Here is a 12479-nt window from a genome sequence, read left to right as displayed (position 1 = left end):
TACATGTTTAATGCTAATGCCCGGTCAACAGTGGCAGATCCATATGGGGGATACGAGGGGCACGTGCAAGGATGCCAACTTACAAAAAATATTGGGGAGACCCAAACCGGGGATATTGCCCTGGGAAATTTTATAAGTAGTGAGTTTTAAGTTTTTTTTAAGCATTTTAGAAGAGTCACATAATCAACATTAGAACCCTGATAACTCGAATCTCGATATCTGGACACTCCGGGGAAAATCGACAAGCCTGACAAATTTTTTCCTCACACCCATAACGAATTTTTGAGGGGACTCAGGCCCCCTCAGGCCCCATGGAGTCGGCGCCACTGGGCACATGCCCCCCTCTTGAGGGGCCACCTGCATTGCCTGACATTGCAAAATCACAATTGTAACTCTTTTGTATGATGGGATGGCATTGTCTTATATATGCATATTATCAATTTAAATAAAATTTTCTTACACTTTGTATGCCACTTAATTATGTAATTATGTGTCATTACAACAAAAGTAAAGGTAGCTCTCTCAAGATATCTTTTCTTTTTCACCCCGCCCCCCTTGAGTTTTTACTGTATCTCCTACCGCTGGTCAACAACACCAATAATTATCATTATTATAGCCATTCTCTCAGAAACAAGGAGAGTCACTTTCTCACATCTCATTCTGAAATTCACTAATCTTCATCTTCAATAGCTCTATTTACCCTTGAGTTCCATTGTTCTATTGAATGCTCCTTTTAGTTGCTTGGGACAAAGGGTTGGAAAATATTCCCTTATCTTAGCCTCTAATTCAGAATCTTCAATCAATATTTTGCACTTTCTCCTACAAGAAAGAACATAAATGTTAATAAGGGGAAGATGGGGATCCCAAAGACCCCTGAAATGGGAAACTAAAAAAAACATTAAATATTTAGGTATACCAGGACTAGCCACAGTCATAACTTAGCGGAGTCACCCGCAATTCACAAATTGTGCAAAAACTCTGCCGAGAAAAAATCATACACCTTGACCGGGATTCGAACCTGGATCCCTTGATTTCTGGTCGAAAGATTAGAGTCCAGTCAAGAGTTTAGATTTTAGTAATTTTAAGAATAATATACTACCATGATTTTATACATGTAAAATGAACAAAAATCATGGGAGTACAGTAGCTCTACATAGTAGATGGATGTACAGTATTACCGTAGCTCTCAGCAGTGAGCAAATTCGACATTTGAGCACTTATGTTTTGTGAGAAAAATCCACAGAGAAAAAAATCATTCGCCTTGACCGGGATTTGAACCTGGAAATCAAGGGATGTAGAGCTACTGTACTCCCATAATTTTTGTTCATTTTACATGTATAAAATCATGGTAGTATAGTATTCTGAAAATTACTACAATCTAAACTTAAATCGATCTTGGCCACCTAAAGATAAAATTTATATCAACCACTTATAATGATGACTACCAGTCGAATAGTTATCCTTTGCATTCAATTTCACTTGAAGCAACAATAAATCAATACTCTAAATCAGGGGTCTCCAATTTACTAGGCCATGAGGGCCACATTCCAAGTTTCAAATCACCCCGCGGGACAGATAGCAAATTTGCCAATTACTGAAGTACAACAATTCGATACCAACGTCGCACTACTTGAAACGAATGAGCGGGCCGGATTAAAGCCCTTCGCGGGCCATATTTTGGAGACCCCTGCTCTAAATGATTAAATCTAATCCAATTAAATCCATGCCCTTGTTAGGGCAGCTTACCCACACAGGACTCGAATCCACGTTCGGTTTGTCAGGCAAGGACTTCACCCTACCACCACCAAGGTCAGCGACTTTGCCTTTGAAAAGTGACAAACAATCCCATCTAACTCCTCATACCTACCCCCAGTAAACTTCCCAAAAACCACTCCCAATGACTCCACACACCAGGCTCCATATTAATCCCCCTCATTGACTTTTCTGAAACCGAAGCCCAGACCCCCTTACCCAATCTATAATCCTTTATCCCCTTCCTTCCATGATATTGGATATTAAAGTGATGTTTGAAATTTTACATGAATCTGAAGACCACACAAAATAATCTATTGTCAAGGAAGTGACTTTGTGGAATTCACTAATCTTTCTAATAATATGAAAAGCTTTGTTTTTTCACATAGATATATAGAGGTTGTAATAATTATATGTGATTAAGCAAAGCTATTCTGACACATTTTGGAATTTGTCAGTCACAATTAAAGTTTAACTAGCTTTTTGGCAGATAAATTCAATACTACTGTATTACAATACAAATGGGCCTTAAAAGTGCTATCTCAGAGACAATGATCATGAAGGATGGTATCATTAATTGAAAGCCCAAATGATGGCTAAGATGTGACAACATCTGTATAACACCTTATGTATCCAAATGTAATCCTTCCTTTCATTGCTGAGGGTCAAATTTTGGAAAAAAATAACTCACTCGAATATAATCCCTCCTTTACTTTTCCCCTTGAGATTTTGGGCAGAGACAATGATGAATTACAAGTCTCCAGCACCCCTATAATTTATGGAAATATTGAAAATATAGTAATCTTAAAGTTGGCTCTCCAATGAAAGTTTTTATTTCACCAACTTCTCAAATAATATTTGAAAATATTTGATGAACATCTATAAGCCACTTGAATATGCTAATCAGGCCTCAGACATCTTAAAGCTGAAAAGTATTGTGTATCACCAGGGTGCCACGTGAAGTAATGAATGATCTGTCCTCCAAAACAACAATCATAATCCATTCATGGAGATAGAAATATGGCATTTTTACCAAACTCACTCATAAATTCAAAAATAAATAAATATTGTTATATTCCACACAGTAGGTGCTCTACTAGTTTCGACCTTTTCAGGTCATTATCGAAATATCCTGAGGAGGTCAAAACCAGTAGAATTTTTTAAGAAATACTGTATGGAATTTAACTACATTTATTTTTGGATCTATCATGTCACCATTCAATAAAGTGAACTCATGAACTATTGATTTGAATCTCACTCAGTTCACAAATAAACCAAATCTTAGATAGCTTGTGTCATACCATGGGCGTACCCACCAAGGGGTAGGAGGGGCTGCCCCCCCTAGATGCAAAAATTGCAAATGTCTTAAAGGAATATAATATTTTTTCAAGCAAATAATTTTAAAAACTAATAAAGAGCTGTTACAGTTACCTTAAAATGTTGATTTCATTCACCTTTTCAATGCTTAAATCTTAACTACAACTTGAACAACCATTTTTTTCCAAGCAAATAATTTTAAAAACTAATAAAGAGCTGTAACAGTTTCCTTAAAATGTTGATTTCATTCACCTTTTCAATGCTTAAATCTTACCTACTACTTGAACTACCATGGCTTGCTCCCCTCCCCCCCCCCCCCCTAGATTTGATCGTGGGTACGCCCTTATGTCATACCTGACATAGATATAAAGTTAAAAGTAATTAATAATTCTTACTCATTCTCATCCTTGTTACTTGTTGGCGCAGGGAAATTTTCTCCAAAAAACATTAGCTCATTGTCACGGAATGCAACAGCCCAATCCTTCCCATGAGGCCACCTGAATAACCGGAATGACTTGAGGAAATCCAGGGGAGGATCTGCCAGGAAAGTTACATTCATTCCATCCTTCAAAGAGGCTGGATCTCTTGGGCTAGTGTTGAATTTCATTATAACTTGCCATCCATCCAGGCTAGGGTGTTTCTGGCATTAAAAATCAATATTTTACGAATCTCAAAATGAATGATGAAAAATAAACAGCTTACATCTTCGATATAGCATAGGCTTGCCTCGTACATACCTATTATCTAATTCAACCAATAACATGAAAAACGTGATGGCATTCTTTAGAGCATGGTAGAATTGATTAGAAAGCTACATCAAGCCAATCTTTGGATTGATGACTGTTAATATTGATGGAGAAAAAATACAAATGTATTATTGCTTCTTAGGAGTAGTATCAGAGATAGGAAAGATTTACACAAATAAAATAGTGACTTTGTTTCCTTCCACAGACTTATTTCCTATATGTACTTCCATGTTTCCAATGTATGTACTTCAACATAGGTGCTCTCATCAGGTAATTTGTGCTGCACCAATGCACCTTAGTATGTGCCCTTACTTATGTGTTCCTGGTCTAGTTGTGTCCTTAAGGGATTTATATAGGGTAGCCCCTGCTAAGGAAAAAATTTTGGAAGGCCCCCAAAGCACTCCCCCTGGCTACGTTCCTGCTTCCAACTTGATTTCCATTTGGATTTCCTGTCTTTGGACATATTTACTGAAGCTAATTAACCCTTTCCGGCTGGTACCTACGAAAAGGAAAATGTTTTCCAAGCTACACTCAAACTTGATTTAAAGTTACTTCCACAAAAAAACAAAGAATTAATTTCAATATGTATATTTAAAAAATGTATGCACCAAATTTGTCCTCGCAAAAATCATTCACAATTCAACCACTTCACCCTTGAATCCTGTCAGGAAGAGGATCCTAAATGAGTAGAAGAGTTGGGCCCAATTGTCAAGGAGAGGCACTAGGGTTTTGCAAAGCTGGGTCTCAGGCAGTGCCTAAATACCTCTGACTATCGCTGCCTCAGTGGTCACTTCCCTTCCCCGCATCGGCCAGAGTCAACATTCTGTTGTCTGCATTGAAAAATACACACCGGCTACTCCTGACCTTAGGTCTTTTGCATATGAAAATGCTTGTCGACTGTAGCTGACTTTCAGTGCAAAAGGATTTAATATCTCAACCTAATTATTCCAAGCTTGGGTGGAGAGATAGCCACCACTGCTCAGTAGGGTGGTTTCCTATTATTTTTTTGTTGCCTAAATCGAAAGATTATTACTCCTGGAGTACATGTTTCATGCTTTTAGATTTTTAAATGATGATATCTATTTTTTGCGATTAAATGAAAAGTGAAAATTTTCAAGCGCGTGAAAATGTGATGGCTAAGTATGAATGCCGGGAAAACTCCGTGTGATAGCGTTCTGGTTCCCGCTGCCGCAAGTGAGGTGACCTTGGGGCGAGGCTCTGAGCACTGATACAATGCAAGATGCTAGCAGGTAGCAGAGTATCATGCTAGCTGGTAGCGCTTGGCTTAAATAAGGATTATTAATACCTTATCAAACGAAGAAAACTTTTCGACCTTATAAGGCTATAGCCAGTTTTAATAGGTGATTCTTAAGACATGTTTCCCTGAGCTCTGTGCCTCATGCACGCATTGGTAACCTCAGACAATGTAAAACTCCTATCTACTCGTTCAGAAACTAGGTCCCTGTGACGTCATGTGGAGTGGCATCGCATGGGCGCCAATCTGGCCTTTTTCAAATGAGAATAAAATTGACCCTTGCCATTCATCTAAACCGGTATTTCTAAAACCAAATAATTTGTATATTATGAATACACTAATGGTGGGTAACGAATCGCAATCAATGCCTTTTGTTTTCTTTGATGAAGGAAACTACCCTATTGTCGTTCATACATACCTCATCCGGCCTCGGATCCTTGCAGTAGTGCAACCTGTGTATCATATCCTCATGCCATGCAAAGCGAACTCTTAGGCCTGCAGTCTCCGGAAATGTCACCGGTAGTCTATGCAAAGGGACTGGTCGGGGCAATGGGAAGCCAGATGCAACATCAACAAGAAAGAGTGGGTCTGCAATCTGAGGGTCATCGGGATCAGCCACTCCTCTTACGACACACATCATGTGCATGTCTGCTAATTCCCTTTCACTGCAGTAAATAGCAGCTATATTGTGAATGTTAAAGCCTAATGCTTTTAGCAGTAGGCAAGCAAACCAGTTGTTGCGCTCGCAAGTTCCTCCTAGGAGTGACAATCCGCTAGTCAGCACATCCTCTGCCGTTGGGAAACGCTTCTCCGGTGGCATCATCATGAGGGAAACATTCTGAAAATGTTAAGAACAATATAAGGTTTTTATTTGTGTGGTGAATTGTTTTTACAAATATAAGACAAGTTAAGGAGTGAGTAAGGTACAAAAACAGTGCAAATAAAGAAAGAAAAATAATGTTACATATGAAGATATTCCTCCACAGAATAAAGTAAGTGCTTCAAAAGAAACTCACAAAGCTTGCACTTGAAGAGGAACATAGTCTTTACTCTCTTAACTTCCTGTGGAAGCTTATTAAATAACAATAAGCCCATATATCATAAGGCATGACTCGAGTTTTTAGTTCTTATAAATATTTGGTAGAGGATTATAGCACTCCTAGTATAATAACAATGATAATGGTATTGGTTGCATGATTAGAAATATTCTTCTTTGCACAAACAATTGCAGCATACATGTACACACAGGCAAGGGCAAACCCAGGATCAAAATTAGAGGGGAGCATACCGTGGTTGTTCAAGTTGTGATAAATAAAAGCTTAAGGAAACAAAAATTTCAAGAAAATCACAATAGCACTGGTAGTTTCCTTCATCAAAGAAAATGAAAGGCATTGATTGCAATTCGTTACCCAACATTAGTGTATTCATAATATACAAATTATTTGGTTTTAGAAATCCCAGCTTAGACAAATGTTAATGGTCAATTTTAACCTCATTTGAAAAAGGCCAGATTGGTGCCCATGCGATGCCACTCCACGTGACGTCAAAGGGACCTAGATTCTAAACGAGTGGTCAGGAGTTTTACATCATCTGAGATTATCAATGCATGCATGTGGCACAGAGCTCAGGGAAACATCTCTTAATAATCACCTATTAAAATTGGCTATGGTAGGAAAGTTTCCTTTGTTTGATAGGGTATTAATAATCCTTATTTATGGCAAGCAGTACCTGCTAGCAGTCTGCATTTAATTGGTGCTCATAGCTTCGCACCAAGGTGGCCTCACATGGCGGCAGATAGAACCAGAATGATGGCACACCGGCTTTCCCCAGCATTGATACTTAGCTGTCGCGTTTTTGTGCACTTGAAAATTTTCACTTTCATTTAATCACGAAAAATGGATATCGTCTTATAAATAGATATTTTTATTCTTAAAACGTGAAATACATACTCCAGGAGTGCTAATCTTTTAATTTAGGCAATTAAAAAAATAGCAAACCACCCTATTTTGACCCCTTTAGTTAAAATACATACATCAAATGCAATGAAAGTATGTTTGAGGGGAGAAATACATTAATGTGAAAAGATAAGCTCGTTAAAGATATAAGTGGAGAGCTGTGTCAAATCAAACAAAGAATTGCTGAAAAACAATCATGATTTTGAGAGTGTAATTTTTGTGGGTCCTCTTAATGGATAATTTCCAAAATTCATCAAGAGGGCAATCTTCAAAAAGAGGATTATCTTAACAGCTCAAAATTCAAGCGTTTCATTTAGGAAGCATATCGGTAGGAGTTAAATTTGGAGCATGTTTCTTTATAAGAACACCTATGTAAGTGGTACAAGATTAGCTGTTAGGAGAATTGAGTAAAGAGCTCCATCCTACCACGGGCGTACCCAGCGGGAGGCAGGCAGGGGGCAACTGCTCCTCCCTAGAAGCGAAAATAAATTTAGTTCAAAAGAAAAGTTATGAACAAACTTTCCTTTTGAAGAAAAATGATATTAGTATAAGACATGGAACTAAAATAAAAATCATTATTTTTTCAAGCAAATAATTATAAAAACTAATAAATTTCTGCCATAATATCCTTAAAATTTTGGTTTCATTAACCTTTTCTTTGCAAAAAAGTTACAACTTGAATGACCACAGCTAGTTTTGCCCCTACTAGTTTTGATTCTGGGTACACCCAAGCATCCAACCAGTGTTTGGATTGCTGTCTCATAATGATGATAATGATGAAAATTTTATTTATAAATTCTTCAATTTTTTTTTCAATTCCTTTGTATTCAATTTCTTTGACTAAGCCCCTAGTTAATTTTTATGTGAATAGAGGGTTAGAAAAGGTTTACAGTTAACTTAACTTTCTCCATTTACCTGAAATGGCACCTCACTCATCAACCGCCGCTGAATCTCACGCAGTGTGTGGTAGTCTAAGGTGGCATCTTCAATGGTGTTTAGTCCAAGCTTTTCTTTTACAAATTTCACAGCCTCTCCTCTCGTCAGACACTGTTTTGTGGCCATTTATGCAATAGGATTCCACAGTCCTGAAAGCAATTATCTTAATTTAGTTTTTAAATATTTTTATATTGGAAAATTATAAGTGATTAGTGGTAATAAGCATATATGTTTGAAGCCCAATGTTATGGATCATTAAAATACATTTGGTTTAAACGATGAAGATGCATTTTGAGTGTTTTTTAATAAAACGACTGTGGGAAGAGTTCATATGTTTTTCCACTGGATCACAGCACAGCTCAGCACTAACATTATTGGGTATAAGCTGCTATTATCTCCTGAGTAAATGGAGACAAATACAGACCTAACTATTAACATAGGTGTCAAACTACCTACTGGAATGATAGGAAACCAGATGCTTTCACTGGGAATCTTGTTTAAATGAACCTTCACTCAGGTTCTACCTAGATTTCCAAGTTTAATTGTTCCGAATGTGTCACTTTAAATCAAATGCCTTCTAGAAGTTTATATTAAAATTGCTTAAACAATTTAACTATGCATTTAGCAATGAATTAGAGAAAAATGGACAGGCGTCACTCAATCAGTGATTCAACCCTAAGCTCAGTTTATATAGATGAAGGTAAAGCTCAACCAGTACTATCCTAGGGGTGTGAAGTTAACATATTCAGGACAGTACGGTAGCCAGGAATTTCACTAGGGGGATATCCAAAACAGGAGGGATTTTTTAAAACAGGGTATTAAGTAGAGAGTTTTAAACTAATTTTAACACTTTTTATAATTGAAAAAACTTCATTTGTCAAAGAAATTGGTTGTAAATTCATGATTTTTTAATATTTTGTTTTCTTTTATGAAGAAAAGTAATTGTGTTTTCATATTTTGGGGGAGTCTGGACCCCCCTCACTACGCCACTGATTCAGGATACAGTTCTATTCTCCGTGGGCACACAGTAAGAATACGGAAAAGAAGATTCCAATGACAAAGGACACATTTATGAACAGGAAAAAGCCAGTGAGAGGGTCATTGTGTACGAATGTAAATAAATGATTGGTGAAGAATCTGACCAGGAGAAGTGCATTCTTTAACACGTTGCTTACCGGGGTATTTAAATTCCTAGGAATGCCGAGATTGGAAATATGTGCCTATTAGGGTGCAATGCCTTTGTTTTAAACATTGTTAAAAAGCTAATTTATAGAATACAACTTTATCCAATCAAACGTTATGATGCATCAATTTATTATGAATAACGAACAACAACTGAAAACGTACTGACGAATACGTATTGTATGCTTTAAAATTGTTTAGGTTGTCGTGCCTAAATGACGAGAATCTTCGTCATCCATCCGGAACGTTCGGGAAAAAAATGACGATAATTTTCGCCATCCGTACGCAACGTGTTAATGTGGAATTGCAGGTGCATATGAAATAAGAAAAATAAATATTCTTTAATGGCTGTCTGATAGTCAACTCCACTCTATTTTAGTTAAAATTTAATATTAGCTGCTGAGAGGATTGTAGTACATAATTTAGGAAATGGAAATGTGAAGCTTAGGAAAGAGGATGAAAATAGGCTCAAGGTCCTCTGGAAGTTATCTTACATCCCTGACACCAAGTCATTGATGTGGTTACTGGCTTCTCCAGCAGGTAGCAACTTTCACTATTTTCTTTCTCATTTACTTAGTGGTGGTGGAGTACAAAAGAAATTTTTCCCTAAAAATGTATGCTACAAATTTTCCAGTAGCTATTGTGAAGGAGCTATTTCTCATGAAATATACTTAACCACGTACAAACTGGATACAATTTTACTTTTGCAGAAATTCTATTCTACTCCGTATAACCATATTCAGGAACAGTGGCATAGCCAGGTGGTGGGTCCGGACCCCCCCAAAATATAAAAACACAATTATTTTCCTTCATAAAAGAAAACAAAATATGCATTAAATAATCATGAATTTACAAAATATTTCTTTAACAGATGTAGTTTTTTTGGTCATGAAAAGTGTTAAAATTAGTTTAAAACCCATTAATTAATACCCTGTTTTCCAAAAATTTCCTCCCCTGGTTTTAGACCCCCCCGAGCAAAATTCCTGGCTACGCCACTATTCAGGACATTTCTTTAGGAAATCTATTTTACAATTCTCACACCGAATCCATTAAAATTGCAATTAAGTAGCTGACATAACGGATCAATGAAATGACCCTTTATCATTTTAATATGGCCAGGGCTTGGCAACAGAAAGGAGTTCAAGTTAAAATCAAATTATTTACGCTATTTTCATACTGTGCCCTCAGTTATATAAAAATATTGAAATAATTTCTTGCAATTTTCCACGGTTATAAAATTTATTGTGACCAAGATTTTAGTGTTCATCTTCAAGGTTCACTGCTCTTACTACATTAATCTTGAAGATGTAGTAAGAATAGTCAATGATCAGTCAAGTTATTATGTTGCAACATTGAAACCTAGGTCGTAATAAATTTTATAATCTGGAAATTTGCCAGTATTTATTTCAATATGGAAAAATTCCACTCCAATACGCTTGAACTTTCGGATTTTATATATAAAAATAGTATGCAAGGTCATAGTTAGTGGAGGTGCAAAAGTTTCAAACCCCCCCAAAATGTTTGAGAGATAAGTGTAATCCATCCCAATCAGGGGCGCAGCGAGGAATTAAGGTTAGGGAGGGTTTTAGGTGCAACTAAAACTTACGGGTGTGAGGGTATTGCATACCCACCACGGTAAGCAGGAGTTGCGGGGGCCCTCCCCCAGAAAAAAATTGAAGAATAATGGTTCAAAATGGCGAGTTTTACGGCTTTCTGAGGGATATTTGATAAATTCTAACACTTGGAAGTAAAGGGAGGCTCCCAGATCACTACTTTAGTACTCCATGGAAACCTACCTTAATCGGTAGAATACTGTAATAATAATAATTCTATGAGTAATACTGATCCAAATAAGCAAAATGGATTAAACGTAAAAATTTCTCTGAGCTCTAGGGGGGTTTTATCCCCCAAAATCCCCCCTCGCTGCGCCACTGATCTCAATGAACTCTCCCCCCCAGAATTGTACCCTCTCCACCAATGAGCCCTCCAGACTAATCATTGTCTGGTGCTGTCTTCATTAAAAAGGTACTACATAAGAATAGGGCAGAGAGACAATAGTTTAGGGGGTGCGGCTAAAATTCATCCAAAAATATTTTAATAGCGGTTGTTCATCCATAAAAATTAAGTAAACTGAGGTCCCTTCAAAAATTATTTCTCCGCAACGGGTAAACAAAATTGACTGCTACTGTATTTAGTATAGTTAAGCAATCTCTGTATTTTCAATAAATGTGGCTAAAATTATCGTGACATTGATAGTCACATTTAAGATAATTAATGGGAATGAAATTGAAAATTTGAATGCATAAAAAAATAAGGACAACCGCCAAAGCATGCATCACATTACTACAGAATGAACAGTAATGGCAATAATTAATTAATAGTGATTCCGCAAAATTTATCAATATTTGATTTTTCCATCTTTAGAAGGAAGAGATACATGACAAAGTCTTCAGAACTATATTTAATTGCATCAAGAAAACTATCTGCAGAGTTTTTAAAAAGTTGCGACCACAATGATTAAGGAAATAACTGACACAAAATTAACTTCTGACGGCATCAAAATGAGACACCGCAATACTTAAAACGTTTATGTTCCGGTTTGCGAGCGCGCTACTATAATACGAACTAAACAGTTTAATATGAGAAAATACACTTACCTTAATGTAACTTCAGCGTGGAACGTCGTACCAAAAATCACTGAATGAGAGAATCATGGCAATGCATTTAAATTTGTAGGCAAGTGTCTTATCATTCTGTTTGCCATCGTTCAATCATTCATCGGGCTGAAGAGGTATCTTTTACGCTCAGAGCATTGTTTGATAAGGTCCGGATAGAATTCTGATAAGAGACGCTGATAGGAGTGATAAAGTTTTATAGCTAAAGTGACCTACTTTAAAATTAGCAGAATAGGCTCGTTCGACGAATTTCGATAGGTACCGAATCCAATGGAGTACGAAAAGTTCAAAAAGACAAATATTTTTCCGATTTTCATTTTGTACACAAATTTTTTTCAATACATATGCGGTCATAGATCAAAGTTCATAAACCCCGCACGGAAAGGATATGAGAGAGTTAATGACGTCAATCTTCTACTGCTCAACCCCCTTGGGCCCAACGCGCAGTTTCGTTCATTCTACCACCGTAGATGTTGAACCGGGCACGGAACTCACAATCGGTGAATATAAATACACGAAAAAATTTCTGGATCAAGATTGAAATGGTTATATCTCAGATTACGTGATCAAGGGCAAGGACGGATACAGTATTTTTTCTGGGGGCGGGGCACAAGGGACTGACAGGCAAACGACCTTCTCATGCTTGAGATTAAAAACAACA

The 12479-nt window shown here is 37.0% G+C and overlaps 1 protein-coding gene across 1 annotated transcript; it reads right to left on the bottom strand.

Annotated features, from left to right (window-relative positions):
* Window positions 1-257: 257 nt before the first annotated feature.
* Window positions 258-11905, bottom strand: LOC124165487. Its single transcript, XM_046542926.1, has 5 exons — window positions 11801-11905; window positions 7941-8110; window positions 5489-5908; window positions 3465-3709; window positions 258-819 (listed from the first exon to the last, which is right to left on the bottom strand). Exons 2-5 carry the CDS (start codon window positions 8085-8087, stop codon window positions 693-695), a joined length of 939 nt encoding a protein of 312 aa, XP_046398882.1. The 5' UTR covers window positions 8088-8110; window positions 11801-11905; the 3' UTR covers window positions 258-692.
* Between the last annotated feature and the right edge of the window lie 574 nt (window positions 11906-12479).

Source organism: Ischnura elegans, chromosome 9, assembly GCF_921293095.1.
Source record: "Ischnura elegans chromosome 9, ioIscEleg1.1, whole genome shotgun sequence".
In the NCBI taxonomy this organism is placed as follows: Eukaryota; Metazoa; Arthropoda; class Insecta; order Odonata; family Coenagrionidae; genus Ischnura; species Ischnura elegans.
Note: the sequence above shows the minus strand (reverse complement) of the source record. Positions and strands in the feature narration are given on the sequence as shown.

Bases quoted from the DNA above. Each gene is read 5' to 3' on its own strand.
- LOC124165487 (XM_046542926.1), bottom strand. From the start codon at position 8,087: ATGGCCACAAAACAGTGTCTGACGAGAGGAGAGGCTGTGAAATTTGTA. The intron at 5,909-7,940 runs GTAAATGGAGAA...TAACATTTTCAG, and splicing joins TGAGTGAGGTGCCATTTCAG to AATGTTTCCCTCATGATGAT. The intron at 3,710-5,488 runs GTATGTATGAAC...TTTTAATGCCAG, and splicing joins AGGATCCGAGGCCGGATGAG to AAACACCCTAGCCTGGATGG.